The sequence below is a fragment of the Cupressus sempervirens genome, chromosome 2, assembly GCF_028749045.1.
Source record: "Cupressus sempervirens isolate cs-2001-9-10 chromosome 2, ASM2874904v1, whole genome shotgun sequence".
Taxonomy (NCBI): Eukaryota; Viridiplantae; Streptophyta; class Pinopsida; order Cupressales; family Cupressaceae; genus Cupressus; species Cupressus sempervirens.
In genome coordinates, this window is record NC_143119.1 from 501,078,123 (window position 1) to 501,097,827 (window position 19,705).

Here is a 19,705-nt window from a genome sequence, read left to right on the forward strand (position 1 = left end):
GTGTTCTTGAATTTAGACATCATTTCATATATTGATTCTTCAATCATATTCTACTCTTCTCTACCAAGTTTTTTCAAAATTAATACTTTTCAAACTAGTCAAATCTGCATTATTTCTATCATTGTCACATATATTTTCAAGATCAAATTTTGGTGGATGACTTACCACTCTAAATTGGCTTGTATCCTCTGATTCTATTCTTTCATCATCAGTTTATGTTTGTGCAATGTATTTCCTTCTTTGTTTCTTTTGCACTGTGCCTTTTTGTTCTATAGCCTTTGTCTTCTCTTTGGCTTTCTCCTTGGCTTTTTGTGTGGTGGCTTGTATGCTCGTCCTAGTTGTTGGTGTTGTTGGCTTAGCAACCTTCTTTGCCTTTTTTTTTTGCCACAGGTTGTGCCTTGGCCTTTCTCTTCTTTGGTTCTGTTTGTACTAGTGCTTCCTTGGTTTCTTCTTCCTCGGCACCTTCTACCTCTTACTCATCTTTATCTTCTCCCAATCCTTTTTCCTCTTCATCTTCTTCTTCTTCACCTGTGCCTTCACCAAATTTGGCCTTTAATTTCTTCACCAATTTGTCTTTCTTCTTCAGTGTGGAGGTTGTCTTCAACTCCATTTCTACTTTAGACTTCATGACATCATAATTTCCAAATATTTTGGTTGTTTTATCAACTTCTTCAACAAGAAGTGCAGTGATGGCAGTTGAGGCTTCATCAACATTAATCACACAGCCTAAGGATCTTAGCCATCTTACCCTTGGTGTAGCAGCCTGTACATATGTATAATCAATATCTACAAGAAAGCATATGTCATTGTAATACTATTCAACCAATGAAACTGGTATTCTCATCCTTTGTTTCATAGACTTCTTGAAGTCTTCAAAATAGCTGGTCATGACAGTTTCAAAGTTATCTCCCATTTTCTCAATGTATTCATTGATTTGTACTACAACTGATCTGTTTGTCTTCCAACTCACCTTGCCAAAAGATGGAAATGTATTTTGTACATAGAAAAATATGCAAACAAGTGTTGATCCAAACTTACACTACGCACTCTTGGTTTTTCTGATTGCTCCAAGATTTTCCATCAACTGTTGTACTTAGAGTTCTGCAAGATCATAGTTATGATCCTTCTTTGCAATTTTATAGCCCACATCAACTAAAATGTAGGGTACACTATTTAACCTGCTTGATTGATAAAATTTATGAGAAATTACCCTTATGAAAAATTCCAATAGAGGATCTATTATGGCATCAATTGTCATTCCACGTTTGTTCCATTTGGCTCTTGTGTTTCTCTCTATAACCTCCTTTGAATCACTTCGCAAAGTCTTCGGCTGATCTAGTTACCCTATGAAGTATTCTTTTTGAAATTTTGATAGGACCATCTTCTAGCCATAAGCATCCATCATGTATTTTTCTCAATACTATCTTGATCCATTCTGTTTTGAACACCGTGGGAAAGTCTAGGGCATGGGTCAAACCCTTCCTTTCAACAATCTCAAATTCTTCTTTTAGAACACCATTTTCACACAACATGTCATAGGCTTTCTTTATTTCCATGTCTCCTATTCCTCATATCTTGCAGTTGTAGCATTTTCTAACGTATTGGACCATTATGATTTTTGACGAAATCATGGAAGGTGTTCCTGACAAGTCTTGCTTATAAGCAACATGTAGAATTGCTCTAACATCTAGTTGCTTCACTTCATTGCCAACTAATTGAACATTTAAAACTTCTTGTCCCTCTATGTTCCTTGAACTGGACACCATTTGACAAACTAGGGTTCATACAAATTTCTAACTATGTCACTCGGCTTATGAAGAATACCTTTAAAATTTGGAGGACTAGAGTGAAATCGTCACTAAGATCTGTGCAAACACTTTGAACTAGTTTTTGAGTCACACTCTTGCTCTGGTTGCTCTCATTTCAATTTGTTATGACGAAAAATGAGTGAAAATTGACCTTATACCCTTCATAACCTTGCATTTAATGCTTAATGCTCATACAGCTGTAAACTCGGCATCAACATGATTTCTATTTCGCTCGGCATCTATTGACATGACCATCATTTGGCAGCTACTGCAGGCTTGGCAATAACTTATTTAGCTTGGCAGCTCAGCACTAACTAGCATTTTACTCGGCATCTATTGAAAACTTTTCATGCTCGGCCATAACATGAAAACTTGAAGATTTAACCTTGAAATTTCACAACACCTTGCATCTTTATTCATGCTAATCCATTCTTTTTAGTGCTATTTTCTTTTGGAACTAATGTGTGATATAATACTTTGAATATCAGTCCCACATACCTTTTGTTTGCTTAGTTTGATGAAGTGTTACCACTTGACCCATTGGGTGAAGTGATCCCTTCTCCATTTGATGTACTGCATCCTTCTTTCTTCTTCCATGTCTTATTCATCTCATTCTTGATGTGTTCATTGCCTTTGCCTTTATCAAATTCACAACTTGGTGCCTTGGACCTAGTTGGACAATGTTTACTGATGTGACATGTCTTCAAATAGCTGAAACATGTAGTTTGACTCAACCACCTCTTGTAATTACCACTAAAGTGATTCTTAATGCAATTTTAAGGTACATGTCCATATTCATGACAATAGTGATAGCTATATCTTGTGTTGTAATCCTAGTTATAAGAATTTCCATAGCTTCTTTCCTTTGTTAGCTTTCTTGATGACCATGTGGACTTGGATCTTTCAAAGGCTCTATGTCCATACTTCTGACAATTGTAGCAATATCCTTCAAATTTTGGTGCATGCATGGTTTTGGATCTGCATTCATGTGCTTGATGACCTTGTTTGTTGCACTTATGACAATGAATCATATTCTTAGGCTTGGCATTCTTATTTGTATTCTTGCTCCTACACACATTAGCAGTATGCCCTTTCTTACCACAATTATGACAAGTAGGTTTGGAATTCTTACCTTTGTTGTTTCTTTCCTCAGCAACTTTGGATAATTCTCCTTCTTCAATGCTTGTGTATCCCAATCCTGATGTATCTCTGTTGGATCTAGGGAATTTTAGTAAGTGCTCAAAGTACTTGATGACTTCATTTGACTTGTTGAAACTTTCAACAAATTCATTTTCTCTTTTTAGGTCATTACGCAAATATTCATTCTACAACTTCAATGCAGTTATCTCAATGTCCTTGACATTCAACTCATGATGGGCATTCATCATTTGGCTTAAGGTATCCAATTGGATGTTTGAGATCCTTGATAGCTCTATTGACTTCTCTTCCAATCTGTTTGCCAGCATTCTTTTGTCTTCTTCAATCATGGCCTTGTCTTCCATAGCTTTCTTCTTTTTTTTAGTCACCTCACATAGTAGTATAGCTTTTGATTCTTGCTCCAACTTGAGATTTTTGATTTCTTCAGCTTGTGCTCTGTTCTTCTGCATTAGATCTACAATTGTTGCATCAAATTCACTAGAGCTAACCATCTGCAAATAGCTTTGTGGTGTCAATCTCTTTGTATTATGTGTCATTTTCTGCTATGGAAATCTCTTTCCTTCTCTTCAAAGAACTCTTCAAGGCATCTCTAGCTTCATTTAGTTGATGTAGTATAAGATGTATCTTGATCTCCTAGTTCTCAATGGTCTTTCCCAATTTATAGACTTCCATTTCAAGATCTTTCCTCCAAGTTGCAAAGTTTCTTCTTTTGAGAACTTACCTATGATACCAATTGTTGGAATTACAAATGGGAAAAATGTACTTCTGAGAGGGGTGTGAATTAGAAATTCAAACTTTAGCTATTAAAACTTTCACCATTTATTAGATGCATGTAATATATGAACTAAAAATAACATGTAAAGCACATACATCTAAATCATTTAAGCATATAATCAAATAGACACACTTAGTACCAGATATGATTACCTAGAAACCCTCCAAATGAGAACGTAAAATTGGGGTGGGGATGACATCCACAAATGTTCACTACTGTAGCAATAAAGTGTAGCCAATTAAGGTTACAACGATTTGACCATGAAACATGATCTGCCCTATAAAAGGCCTACCCTGTTAAAGGCTTACAAAGACTGTTATATCCCACCTTGCTAGAGGATTTCAACACCTAGCTAGAAGTGTGCTTGGTTAAAGGACTTTAGAACATCCACTTGGAATATCACCCTGTTAAAGGATTTACTGCGGCCTGTTAGGACTACTCCACCTAAGAGATTTAACTAAAATCACCTGTTAGGATGTTCCAACATAGATCTTGTGATTGGCTCTGGATTGTCTAATTAAAGATTAAATCTACACAATATCCTTCTTGATCCTCTTTGATCTGATATAAAAATTGTTGTATCCTTATGTTCTTTGTTCAACTGATTCTGCAATTCACTCTCATTGCTAAGTCACCTTGAATGCCCTATGAACAAATTCGATCATTCACCCCTTGTTACCTCCTGTAACTTGATCTCTCTCGCTCTTTCCATTCATTATAATTATTGGGGCTTTGTCTTCCTTATAAAGACTTTGGTGGCTTAGGGTTAGGTATGAATCTATGCTAAGCTTCATTCTTTTTGCCGCTCAATCCTTCCTATTTTCTGATTGGCTACATGCAAATACATAGAGATTCTACAAATAGATTCATCCTTATCTTCAAAGAATCAAAATCTAACCTTAATTCGACTTGAAAATTGTTTACATAGTTGTTTGTGCAATAACAAACAAATATGTCCAATTTGTGTTACTCGGCACTTGAAGTTATTGATGCTCGACACATACTATAATTCTATTTCTAACTCAGCACCTGAACTGCTCGGCATCTACTATTCACTCGACACTTGAATCACTCGGCATGGTCTATCTTCTCAGCACTTTAGTGACTTAGCACATGGGTGACTCAACTCATTGCAACTCAACATCATCTTGTATTTACATATTATACTCGGCATGCATTACTAGTTTGGCATGAACTAAGTAAATGACTTAAGTGTGTTGACACTCAATTGTCAAAACCAATATGAGATCAACAAAATCAAATTCTTTATTGGTCCTCAAGTATAGTAGATGAAGAAAGAGATATACATCAGTCAATCCAAGTATGTAAAGGAAATTTTTTTAAAAATTGGAATGGATAATTCAAAATTGGTGGGAACACCTATGGTTATAGACAATAAGCTATCTAAAAAGGATGAATATAGAGAGGTAAATGAGACTCTATATGGATCATTGATCGATAAATCATAGTATTTTATTTACAATAGACCAGATATTTTTACATGTTGTTAGGATTGTTGTAAGATTTTCTTAAAATACAAGGGAATCGCATAAGGTTACTGTCAAGCAAATCTTCAAATATCTCAAGGGGACTGAAGACTATGGCCTATGGTATGGTAAGGATGGATAACTCTCTTTGAATGTATTTATTAATGCAGATTGGACAAGTAATGTTGATGATAGGAAGAGCATAAGCATTGGAGCATTCTTTCTTGGTGAAATATTAGTCACTTGGACAAAGTAAAATGCAGAATTGTATTTATCAATCTATTGCAAAGATAGAATATGTTGTTGCTTCTATCAACTATTAGCAAGTGATATGAATAAAATGATTCTTGAGGGAATTTAAGAGAAGGTCACGAAATAGGTTGTTATCTTTTGTGATAACACTAGTGCAATAAACATTTCCAAGAATCCAATGATGCACTCAAAGACAAATCACATTTCAATAAAATATCATTTTCTAAGAGAATGGGTACAAGAGAAGGAGGTAAGGCTTGAATATGTGTCTCCTAAAGAATACTTTTCTAATATATTCATCAAATCATTACCAAAAGATACCTTTGAGTATCTTAGAGGTAGTTTGGGGGTTATTCTGCTATTGCGATCAATTAAAGGATGGTGTTAATTGCATAAATTCATATGTGCTTATTAGAATATATGTGTATGATTTGATGTAGAGATGGAATACTCCATTAGGGAGAAGTCTTAGTATGATGGTGGGATGCAATGATGAGAAAAAAACCAATGAACAATCAAGTATAATTAGAGATGATAGAATGTTTTGATGCCTTTAGAATTTTGTCGAAGGGGGAGTTTATGCAATTGATGAAAGGGGGAGAGCATTTATGAAAAAAAAAGAAGAATATATAGGAAATGAATCAACATAACAAAGTGAGTAGAAGTATGATCAAAGATGTACATGTGGAGGTAGAAATATTTTTGCAAGAGTCAATAAAAGGTTTGTCAAGGTTTTCATCAGATAAACATAGTGGTGCCCTCAGGAAATTGTCAAGGTGATATCAAGAAGAAGTCCAAAGATTTTAAGTCACTAATCAGAAATCAAAATTTAAGAGAAGATGCAAGTGTTTCCATTGATTTCAAAGGGAGGGAATGCTAGCACAACTAATTTAGTTATGCTAAGAGTTGTATTGATGAATATTGGTACATATTTGATGACAGATAAATCAATTGATAGGTTGTCATTGATGTCAACTAATTGACTTAGTGTTTTCATCATATTATCATATATTATGTGACTAAAGTATGAGTTTCAATATGTTTCTAAATTTTATATTATAAAGGAAGACTATGTTATGTGTCAGATGGTATGTTTTGGATCACAAATTTTGAAATGAATAATTGAGTTAGTTGTGTTTGATAAGATCAAACTAGGTAACTGCTAAAATAGGAAGTGATAAATAGTAGGCAATTTGAATGTTATTTTAGATCAATACTATGTTTACTAGAGAATTCATAGGATATGATTAATAACAATGTCCAGATATTGTGTTCACGACTGTAGCTTATATTATGGATAGGTAAAGTTATTTTTTGGACTAGAAGCAGTGTTAATAGAATGAATAGATAAACTACATCAACTTCTTGAATAGGTAATGATGATTTGTAGATCAATGAAGAGATTTGAAGTGGCAATGGGATTGGTGATATTTTTTGTGAAGTAGAAAGGTATTTTTTTTATTTATAAAAAGAATTTGACATCATATTTCTCAAGGTATGCATTTGAGGTGGATTCTTCAAGAAGTTTCTTTTGGTCAAAATGTGTTTAGAAGATGGTTTGATTTCCAAAGTGAGATTGATATGTAAGTTGGTGTGGTTAAAGAAAAATAATTTACGAGTGGCTAGATACATTGTATCTCACCTAATATGATCTGGATCATTCATACATTAGATCTAGGGTTTATTCTAAGTTGGTGAAAGAAAATATATATATTAGAAATTTAAAAAAGATTTTTGTTGATTACAATTTGTAAAAGCATTTGATGATTGAGTAAGTAGAGGAATCAAGTATGGTCAGGACAAGGAAGAGTATAGGCTATGGAGAAGAATTTCAGAGCTTAATAGGATCTAATTATGTAGAGGTGGTGAAATTTCACAAATAACTTTATCTACTCCTTTCTAATAATTGTAACAATGAAATCCCTTAACAAGGTGAATCCTAATAGATTCTCAATACAAATCTTGTAACAAGGTGGCATTCAAGTAGAATATTTAAAGTCCTCTAACAAGGCTACTTGTAACAAGGAAAAGATCCTAACAGATCTAAAGGAGAATCTATTAACTAGGTAGAACCTAACAATGCTTTTGTAACCTTTAACGGGTTAAGCTCCTTACAAGTTGTATTCCAGAAGAGTACAAATTTAATGGGCACTAACTCCCACCATGTTTTTTCCCAAATTGGGTTTCCATAAAATTAATATGTTGTTATTTACACTGTGTGATTGATTACTTGTAGATGTATGTTTTGAAATTTTTATTTATAATGAATGTTTTGGTACTTAAAGCTTAAAGAATTTTAAATTGGTAAATTTTTTGATTATTGATTCACCCCTCCCCTCTCAGTAATCAGGCATGTATTAACAAAATATCATTTCTCCTATGATATGATCATCTAGGATAAATGTTTGCATCATATGTATCCAAACATGCTTTCATGGATACCCATCCAAGGAAAACAACTTTCATTTATAGCATTTATAAATAATTAATTAGATTGGCATGTTAGATTTTCCCCAATATATAATTAATTTCATAGGACTATGCCAAGTAATGCATGCCTTCATAAGCATCACTAAAACTATTACATTAATTTTCCTGCATGTTACAACAAAGATAGTACATTTGCCAATGATAAATCACACATTTTCCCAACATAGTCGGATGTCAATAAAATATAATGTGGGTTTCAAACTAGCAACCTTTCCATAATAATCCAAGTACTTCTTACTCCCGAATATATGTGCACAAACAAGTCTTCTATCACCTTCTAAGATTTCCATGGCTAATGCATATTTGCAATAAGATATAACTAAATGATTGCAACTACTTTGTCATTATTTCCTCCACATTGATCTACTACCAATCTTCACCAAGCACTCTATAAAATAACCATATCATCACATAAAGCATAGCAAACATAGATATGATATCTATACTCATTTTATTGCACACATGTAAGATCATGTACATAATTTTGTCAACTAGTAACTTTGTTGAACTGATAAATCACTTGCGATATACAAAGCTTGTGTATGCCATGAACACAAGAACATGTTTTGTTAGCAATAAAAAAAGTAGTCATCAATACAACATCTCAGAAACTCATCCAAGTATCAACAAAGTCTTCAATTCCTAAAAATCTCCCCTTTTTTCATTGATGGCAACATATGCTAAAAAACCATCATTCCAAAATAAACAATAGAAATATAATATTTTGAATACCCTCAACATATATAGTTTTCACCTATGCATATACCTTCCTAATTATTTATGATACTTCCCTACATATACCTTCCCTAGTGAAAGGTTTTTCATTGATCTTCTCCCCCTTTGATATCAATGGCGAAGGTATCAATATGCCAAATATCAAAGTATCTCATTGATCCTCTTTAGTCAAGTTCTCTCCCCATGATTTGGTGAATATCTTCATCAAAGTATCTGAATTAAATCACTATATAAAAGCTCTATGATTAGCTATGCACCATGCGATCAATCCCCATAAGGATTAATATTGGGCATCACATCCATATGAATAAGTATGGTCTAAATACAATGAATTAGTGCAAATTTGCATCAATTACTATGCACAAGGTGGGGTCATTACCCCAAGCATACTTCTAAGGTACTCAAAAATATCCTTAGCTAATGATCTAGTGAATATATTTTCTACCTTCTCTTTTGTGTTCACATCTTCCAATCTAATTTCTTTCTCAAAGATTTAACTCTCTCGAAAAATGATACTTAGTTGCAATGTGCTTAATTCTTACACATGTTAATTGTACTTGTATTGTCACAATGCATCATAATAGGTTCAAAGAATGGTATACCAATATCCTTTATTATCTATTGCATCCACATTATATGATTACAATCATTTGTTGCTACTACGCATTCTTCTTCTATTGTAGATTCTGAAATGCAATCTTGTTTCTTGCTTAACAATGACACAAATCTTCCTCCAATAAAAATTATCCTCCATTGTTGCTTTTCCTGTCATCTACATTTCCTTCCCAATCAACATTAGTATAGGCATACAATATAAAGTCATTAGATCTATCATACCAAAAACCATATTCCAAGGTTCCCTTCAAACATCATTTTACTATTGCAAGATGTGATTCATCAGGATCTGCTTGATACCTTGCTACAATACCAATTGCACTAGCAATATCAGGTTTAATGTGAGTCAAATATTGTAATCCACCAATCATTGATCTATATATTATCTGAATAGTACTAGGGGAATCATAATTATTTGTCAACTTACATCATGTTACCATAGGTGTTCCAAGTGGTTTACAATTTTCCATGTCAAATCTCACCAATTACTCCTTAAGGTACTTAGTTTGAGGTATAAAATTACCATCTTTTCTTTGAGTTATTTTCAATCCCAAAAAGTACTTTACTTCACTTATCATAAAAATCTCAAATTCTCCTTTCATTTTATTAGAAAATTTATTACTCACTTCATCATTTCCTCCAAAAATTATGGCATCCACAAATACCTTGATAACTCTATAAGCCATATAAATTAAGGCTAGGTATAGACTACCATCATCATTACCTTTTCTTGAATCCCAATTTTGTCAAGTGTTTATCTAACCTTGCATACTAAACTCTAGGTGTTTGCTTTAATTCATAAAGTGCTTTCTTCAACTTACATTTCAAGTCTTTTTGTTATATAAATGAAAATCCATTAAGCTTCTCAAGGTAGACTTCCTTGAGGTCTTCATTCAAGAAAGTTAATTTGACATCCATCTGATATACTTTAAAATTCTTGTTAGATGCATATGCCAAAAATAATCTAGTTGCTTCTACTCTTGCTAGAGGGGTGAAGGTTTCTTCAAAGTCAATACCTTCTTGTTGTGAATAACCTTTGCATACCAACCTTGATTTGTTCCTTACCTTTTTCCCTTTCTCATTCAATTTTTTTTAATAATCACCTTGTTCCTATAACACTCTTATCTTTAGGCCTATAGACTAATTCCCAAGTATTGTTTCTCTCAATATGCTCAAGTTCTTTTTTCATAACACTAGTCTAGACTTCATCTTTGCATGCTTCATTAGTATTCTTAGGTTAAATTTATGAAATAAAACAATTCTCAATTCTCATTCTTCCTCTTGACATTACTTCACTACTTACATTACCAATAATCTAATTTTCAAGATGATTTGAAGATACATACCTTGGTATTTTTGTTCTTCTCTAGTTTCATCAAGTTGGACATGAATTCTATCACCAATCTCAAATAATAGTTCTTGTTATCCATTTTGATTTTGTATATGTCTCTGACTCATGCTTACTTGATTTGTATCATTATCCGAATCATACTCAAAAGTTCTCTCTTGTACATGAAATTTTTCATCAATTCTAACTTTTTCTCTTTTAACAATCTTCTTTAGGTCTAAGTTATAGCATTTGTAATCCTTACTTTTAGTTGAATATCTAAGAAATATTCCTTCATCACTTCTAGGATCAAACTTTCCTATTTCATCATCTCTTTTAATATAACATTTGCTCCTAAAAAATCTAAAATATTTAGCAGTAGGTGTATGACTAAACCAAAGCTCATAAGGTGTTTTACCTATTCCTTGTCTAATTTGAACTCTGTTCATGGTATAAACTATTGTATTTATTTCTTATCTACAATATACATGTGATATTTTACCTTCAAGTAACATCGCTCTTGTTTCCTCACAATTTGTTTTATTTCTTCTCTCTACTACTCTATTATGTTGTTGTGTTTTAGGTGTTGAATTTTGTCTATGAATTTTATTATCCTCACAATATGCATTGAACTAATTAGATGTATATTCTCCACCTCTATTAGACCTTAAACATTTTATCCTTAATCCTAATTCATTCTCAATTTTTTCCTTAAAGATCTTAAATTTATCAAATGCTTCAGATTTTTTACTAAAGAAAGAAACCCACATCATCCTAGTGAAATCATCAATGAAAGAAATTAAAAATCTCTCACCATAGAATGTTTGTGTCTTGGTAGATCCACGTGAATGTGAGCATACAATCTCCAACTTCTCTTAAATAGTAAAAAAATATCTTTAAAATGTATTTTTTTTGTTTTTCCATCACACGTCATGTTAGAAGGTTTTGCAATATTAGGTAGATATTTGACCGCATTGGAATTACTAACCTTCACTATATTATCAAAGTTTATGTGATAGAATTGTCCATGTTATAAGCAAGTGTCATCAATGTTTGCAATAAAACAACTTGTCTCATAGGGATTCAACTAAAATGCATTACCTCTTGTTGGTGTACATGTGGCAATCTCATTTCTTTTCTTATCCTTAATTGAATATTTCTTATCAATGAATTGCAAATGATAACCCTTGTCTACAAGTTATCGAACACTTAGCAAATTATGTTTCAATCCATCAACAAATAATATATCATCAATGTTAGTCTTACATTCAACTGATATAGAACTTTTTCCTTTTATCAAATAGGGTGCATTTTCTAACAACACCTCCATTATATCTCTTCAATTCTACAAACCCTTTTTTGTCACTTGCCATGTGATGTGAACAACCACTGTCTATAATCTAATTTGTTATTGTCTTGTTAACATGTGAAACAAGTATTTTTTTCTTCTTTAATAGCAACAAATCCTATTTCATCCTCATTAGTACTGCCCTTAAAGTTAATATCCTTGGTCGCAATTTTATCATCACTAACATAGAGACATTCTTTAGGAAATTCTGACTTGTAAGGTCTAGACTTAACCTCGGGCTCATTTGTAGGACATCTTGATGCAAATAGATCAACCTTATTGTAGTTATAACAATATATAGGCAAATTTGAAATGAAGGCTCTCACTCCTGCTCACGCGAAGGCTCCAAATCCTGCACCTACTTCCGTCCCCACTGCTCTTGCTGGGGCTCATCAAGTTGTCTCTCGCCCTTCATCCTCTGGCTGTTGTTGAGGATTCTGCTCTTGTTGCTCCAGTTGCTCATGTTGTGGATTCTCTATGTTCTCCTATTGGACCTAAGGTTGATGTGGGGAGATCTGCTATTTCCTATGCAAATGTGGTTGCTTTTGAGGAAGGTATTGGTGCTCCTATTTTGAAGAAGGGGCTTCGTTCGACTGTTGTTAGTTGTTCACTTGTGCCTGTTTCTATAAGTAACTTGATTGTGCTTCATCTAGATTCAAATATTGTGGATGAGATTTCTACATATGTGGAAGATTACTATTGTTATTATTTTTAGATTTAGGGGTTTTTGGCCCTCTCTTTTAGATTTGCATGCTTGGATCTCCAAATTTTGGGAACCAATCATTTTGGGTTTAGTTCAGATTTACCCTGTGGCAAGGGGATTTTTTTATTGTGAAATTCGCTAATGTTGATGATAGAAATTCCATCCTAGGTCGTGGCTTCTCTTGGGAGGAAAGATTCCCCCTAATGGCTAAGCCTTGGTATCTGGCTTTTAATTTGAATAATGAATCCTTTAATAAGGTTCCTCTTTGGGTACAACTATCGAATCTTCCCCTTCACTTTTGGCTGGATTCAATCTTGGAGGCTATGGGGGATGCCCTTGGGGATTTCTTGCTAGTTAATTCGATTTCCTCCAATATCTATAGGATGACATATGTTTGCATCCTTGTGGAGATAGATGTCTCCAAGGGGCCTCTTGAAAAGATAAAGTTGGCTGGGCCAAATGGTTCTTGGGTTTAGCTTCGTGATTATGAGGGTATTCCCTTCAAATGTAGGAAATGTCATAGGACCAACCATCTCATTCTGCAATGCTCCTCTGACATGGTTCAATCAAATAAATCATCTTCTTGGTGGTTGGGGGTTTTTGATGATCACTATACGGTTCAGAAAGTATCCACGGAGGTGGATGGGTTGGATAGCTCTTCTCATGTTGATCTCTCTTTGGTTGAGGATTCTATTGTTATCTCTGGTGATTTGAATGTTGTCCCTTCGACGGTTTTGACTCAAAATGTTGTTGCTAACACTTCTCTTACTGCCGACTCTATTGATTTGATTGTTGTCCCTTTGGCGGCTTTGAGTCAAAATATTGATGATGTCCCTTTTTTTGTTGTTGACTCTGTCCATAAATGTGTTGTTGGTGCTTCTCCTGCAGTGAGGGGTTTGGGGGTCAGTGGGGATTGGTAGAAGGTTGTTGGGAAGGTGGAGGATGGTTGGACATTAGTTAAAGGAAAAAAAAGAAAATCCTCCAAACCTTCATTTGATATGTCTTTACATTCTCAAAAGTCTGGACCAAAATGTAAATCTTGATGGTCTGTGGTTTCTTGGGTTGTTTGCCTTCTTGTGGGGAACTTGCTTGTGTCCCTCTAGTTTGTCGAGTTGTTTTCCACAATTGTTTTATGATCCTCATTGTTATATCTTTCTTGTCCCTTTGTACAAGGTTTCGAGTCCTTTCAAAACTTTTTTTTGCTTAATCAAAATAATATATAGACAACTTACCTTTGAATAATCTTGTACCTCATTTCTCTCTTTCTACAATCAAGGCTTCAAGTTCATCCATCTTTCTTTCTTCTTTCTAAATTTATGCCCATTCAATTTCATATTCTCCAATATTTCTGCTACTAGTGTTTGCACTCTTGGTTAGTGCCCTCTTATCTTTATGTGCACTAACTCTAAAAGAAGACTCAATTCTAGGAGAATTGTCTTTTAATATTCCAGTTTCAAAAGATTGCAACTTATCAATTAACATTTCCCTATTGAAACCTTTAATAAGAGGAATGACTTCTTCAATTGCATTTACCTTGTTCTCGTAGGTTGGTGTTAAAGATTTTGAGAATCTTTTGAATGACCCCATATTTTGTTATAGTTCCACATCCGCTCTTTGTCTTAGTTGCAATTCCAGTAATCATCTGCATATATGCTCTAATAATCTCATCTTCTTGCATTCTAGTAAATTCTAATTTAATTTTATAATTCCACAATTTTTCTTTCTTTATATATTCATCACATTCATTTAACTTTTCATAGTCCAAATGTCATGTGTTAGGTCAAGTTCATCTACCTCAATGAATTTTGATCCAAACTAGGCATTGATAAGTGCCTCTCTTGCAATTATATTGTACTAGAATATCTTCTCCTCATCAGTGCATAAATACAAATCCTTTTCAACTTTGACATCAACTTTATCCCTTGTTTTCAACCAATAATCAACTCTCATATAGATTAGATGTGTTTGCATCTTGTTCTTCTGTCATAGTTATCACCATCAAATTTAGGGATCTCCTTGTAAACCATAGTAAATCTCATCAAGCAGTTAAGATTTCTTCTCAAAGAGGATATGATGCTCTAATACAAATTGTTAAGAAGTAAAGTCCACACGAAACTAGAGGGTGAATCAGTTGTGAACATTAAATCCAAACTTATAAATGTGATTTCCAACAATTAAAAACAATGATGCAAAACAATAAGAAATAATAGATCATAACACAATGATTTGTTGACTAAGGAAACCCTTGATCATAGGGAAAACTGCGGTGGAGATGGTACTCACTAGATAATGTTCTAAAAGTTCCTTGTGAAAGGATGTGACCTTGTTAGGAGTCAAAAACAATGTATTTAGTATAGCAATCCCTATAAGAAGACCTTGAACCCTTGTTAGAAAGTTCTAAACATGTTAGAGGTTGATAAGAACAAATAGACCCACTGCCTAAATGCTCCAACAAACGTGAAAGACAATACTTTCAGGATAACATATCCAATAACATGAACTGACTGATTTGCTACTTCCAAAACAATTCCTTGAAGCCCACTTCAACCAACCAACATAATTTGTGCTCTTCTCTAATCATCTAACATAAAATTTTGCATCATATGTATCCAAACATACCACCATGCATACCCAACCAAGGAAAACACCTTTCCTTTAATACCCTTTACAAATAATAAACTATGTTGGCTTGTTAGAGCTTCCCCAATATACAATTAATTAGACCATGCCAAGGTGTACACGCCTTCATAAGCATCATTATAACCATTAAATTGAGTTTCCCACAACTTATAACAAAGATATTGCATTTACCTAGCACAATCGGCTATCAGTAAAATATATTGCACATTTCACAATAGAGATCTTTCTAGAATCATCTAAATACTTCACTCTTAAATATATGTGCATGAACAAGTCTTCTATCACCCTCTAAGCTTGCAATAATTAATTCATATTCGCTAATAAGATATTATCAAAATGCTTGCAACTATCTCTGTCACTATTTCTTGCACACTGGTTTACTACTAGTCTTTACCAAGTAATCTACAAAAAACTACTAAATCATCATATGAAATCCCTAACCCATTATATCCAAGACTTATGTTAGTTATAAAATTGGGATTAAAATATGTTATCTAATAGAAAAGTAACTCGCAACAACTTTTACAATAATAAAGTCATTGTTTGGGGCCCTCCCCTAGGACAATGGAAGAGGCGATGTCCCTTTACCCCATAATGGGGGTGTTATGCTCAAACCCCTGTACAAAAAAAATCTGGGGGAACCACATCAATGGAAGTAGAGAAAAAATAATCTTTAGTCTAATTAAGATTTGCATAACACCTACATTGTCTCTCCATCGTGAGATTTGAGGACTAGAGCCAAATCTGGGAAAATGCCACCAGAGCACGAGGGGTAACAAGATCAGGGGGTGTAGGGACTTCCCCAGAGAGAGCATCCATTTACACCTGAATGGAGTAAGAAGTTGCAAAGCAATGTTTTATGAAGACACAATTAATTAAATTTAAAAGTTGTTTACCTACAACTTAACAATTTGCAAATATTTTCTTAATTTCAATTCATCCATATACATAAGAATTTTTCCCCTTGATTCTTTAATATATAAAAAATCTTTTGGTTATATTTGTGTTTTAGTTTCGTGTTTTTTATTTTATTTTATTTATATATTATTGCTAAGGCATCAACTTTTTAGATTTTCACATTCATAGGTTAAATACTAAAATAAAAAACTACTTTTATACTTATAAAAAAATTGCAAAAGTAAGAAAACCCTTCTTTATAGTCTTAGCCCAATTTCTTTAAAGGATTTCTTTAGAAGTCTTTGAGTCTTTAATATCTTGGTCCCTTAAACAAAACAATGCAAATTAGTTTGCTCTTTAGTGGCACTGATTAGATCTTCAAACTAACACAAACAATCATACTATTAGCAAGAACTTGATGCGAGTTATATTCAAAAAGATACTCCTCAACATTTGGCTTATATAAGTCTTCTTTAAAACAAATGAAACACCTTAACCTCTAAATAAATATTCACATAACTACATTTACATCACAAGAATTACAACTTACATTAACATTTATAAGTAAATGATCTATAGCCATAAAACACAAACAAAAAAATCTTTTGGATTGTAGGAACCAAAAAAGCAAAATCATTTGGACAAGATGGGATAAGAACTTGTAATCCATTAAAATGCCATGAACAATCTCTTCTTATACCGAGATGATAGACATATATATTCTGAAACACAATCACATGTCATAAGATTTCCCTCCTAACCTTTTCTCCTTCTTTTTGGGTCTACCAAGGGCATTGATACCACTTGTAGGTTTTGGTTGCACAAATAACTAAATAATTACATTTTAAAATACAGGGACATGTACTACCATTCACATAGGCCCGGATGTCTTCAAAACTTTTACATTTGATTCATACAAGCCATTGTTTCAACCATGTACTTGAACTACCTTAATCTCCCAACAACCAACTACAAATCTATTTACATTTTATATGACAAACAATATCCACTTATGTCAACATTTAGTACTAACATGATAAACTTACATTTATAAAACACCAAGAAAATAAACTTTTGGATCAGAAGGACCAAAAAAGCCAAAATAGGATAAAGCGTAATCGAGAAAATATAATCCATGCCAACCATAGTTCACTGCCACAATATCTGCCTGAGGGAACTTTGGAAGATTGTGCAGCAGCTCTACTTGACAGGGCTACTGCTCTACACGAGATATATCTTTAATAAAATCAATGATGGGCTCCTTTTGGGTTAATGATTTTCCATAGAATGTCTACAACAGAGAAGGTTATGAAACAAGCAGTTTTCTTTCTTAGGCATTGCAGCACCCAAAAGGGTTTTATAGGCGAGATAGAGATCCCCAACGGCACTGCCTGCACTATTAGAAAGATTCTTGGAAATTGTCTTGCCTGCACACTGTTCCCGTTAAGTGGATAAATTAACAATCCGATTCCAAATGTTCTACATGAATTTACCCCAAAAAAATTCTACTGTTCTCCCCAAGAATATTGATGCTATTGAATTACAGAAGAAAATTTATCCCTTTTAAATGGACCCCTAATGTACATACCTATGTCAATGTTAATGTGATATTAAGGTGTATCAGATTATTATTATATCCATAGATTAGATGTACTTCTTCCAATACTCTGGGAATGCATAATATCATTATAGAGAAGGAAAATCGTGGTAAGGAACAATGCCGTCATCCATTTTTCAAAAAGTAAATTTTGATAAGGAATCTTGAAATTGAATATTGGGTATATAAAAAATTGCACATTCCTGTCATATTGATCATGCCTATTATTTTGGTCGAGGAAAGGAAACAAAAAACCCTAGATAAGGGCCATTAAATTACTAGAACTTTGTAACAAGCTCCCTCAAAAATAAAATCAGTCTAATTTTGATGGATGAATTACAAAAGTCTTTTTACAATCTGTGGTTTTGGCATACATACAAGTAAACAAAATGATCAGTATTTACATAATCTTCTTGTCATTGTTGGGTGTGCAGACTTGTTACCAGATCTGTCTGCTGCAGGTACAGAAAAGCTTTGAGAAGAGCAATGCAGAAATATGGAGAAGCAAGTTCAGCCACTATTAAATATTTGGATCAGACCATGGTCATGGAGTATATAATTTTTGGTAAAACTCACATCCCGATTTACTATGTCTGCTCACTCAACAACTTTCAGCAATCAAGGTGCCCACACGCTCACCACAAAGAGCCCTACATATATTTCCTGGCTTATTCAAATTGAAAACCACAACTGCAGAAAAAACAATAATGTTGCAGATCAGTTTTAAGAAATCATCACTTCAGATAAATAGATAACTCATATGATACAATACTTACTGGGTATGTTATTTTCCTGACAGAGTGTTATTGCTGTTAGATCCATCACTGATAAATCTTTACATGTGACATCACGATAAGTAACAAAATCAAGAAGAGAGGCATCCGGACAAGCCCTTGGATCACTGTCATAGACTCCATCAACATTTGTTGCTTTCAACACAACCTCGGCATTTACTGGATAAACCAAATTTCAATGATCAGAGGCACAAAACATGATTCAAAGCTACTTCCATGACACTGCTAAGACACAATATTCTTGATCCTTAAGAGAGCAAATGTAGACTTACTTTCTGCACAACGCAAAGCTGCTGCAGTGTCTGTTGTGAAAAAAGGATTACCAGTTCCAGCAGCAAAGATGACAACTCTTCCCTTCTCCAAATGCCTGATGGCTCTTCTTCGTATATAAGGTTCGGCAACTTCTGACATCCGAAATGCAGTTTGGACACGAGTTGGAATGCCAATGCTCTCCATTGTTGCTTGTAAGAAAATAGCATTCATAACAGTTGCCAGCATCCTACATACAATCCCTAAGGTTTATCTTCCCCTTTTCCAAAATTATATTTTCCATATAAACATGCATAAAGAAATATGTCCATATATATTACAATGAAACTTGATGAGTACCAATTAAAAGATACAACAAAAAAACAACTTTCTTTCACTTCGGAGTAATGAAAGAATGTCATCATAGAACAATATTGAAAAAAACATTGATATGAAGTTATAACTCATTCATCATTAATCAATGAATCATTTCTAATTTGTAAAGTATTTTAATTTCTACTATAGTGCAGTTGGAATATCTGGTACTGCACCTCATTACAAAATACAAACCATAGTAGTAGTCAGACTTGACGGAAAATTGGCAAGCCAAAGCTGGACTCAGACTATCCATAATTCTTTTTAAATAGCGTAAACAAAAAATAGTTTCTAATGTTTTTATTTTCGACTTTAGATTTTTTATTAGTTTCCTGTGTTTCCTGGCTCACTAACTGCGACTTACAAATCCTAACAAGCAAACTTGCTGAGACTTGTTAATATGAAACAAATGTAACTGCAGAATGAGGGTAAATTGTGACAAATCAAGCCTGCTC

At 33.6% G+C, this 19,705-nt stretch overlaps 1 protein-coding gene across 1 annotated transcript in view; it reads right to left on the minus strand.

Moving 5' to 3' along the window:
- Positions 1-17,981: 17,981 nt before the first annotated feature.
- LOC149573190 (uridylate kinase PUMPKIN, chloroplastic-like) overlaps positions 17,982-19,705 on the minus strand; it is a 54,213-nt gene continuing 52,489 nt past the window's right edge. Inside the window, exons 5-7 of the mRNA XM_089814367.1 lie at positions 18,899-19,125; positions 18,609-18,785; positions 17,982-18,522 (exon numbers count right to left, since the gene is read on the minus strand). Coding sequence (XP_089670493.1) covers positions 18,434-18,522; positions 18,609-18,785; positions 18,899-19,125 — 493 coding nt within the window. The 3' untranslated portion in view covers positions 17,982-18,433. The remainder of the gene's footprint in view (positions 18,523-18,608; positions 18,786-18,898; positions 19,126-19,705) is intronic.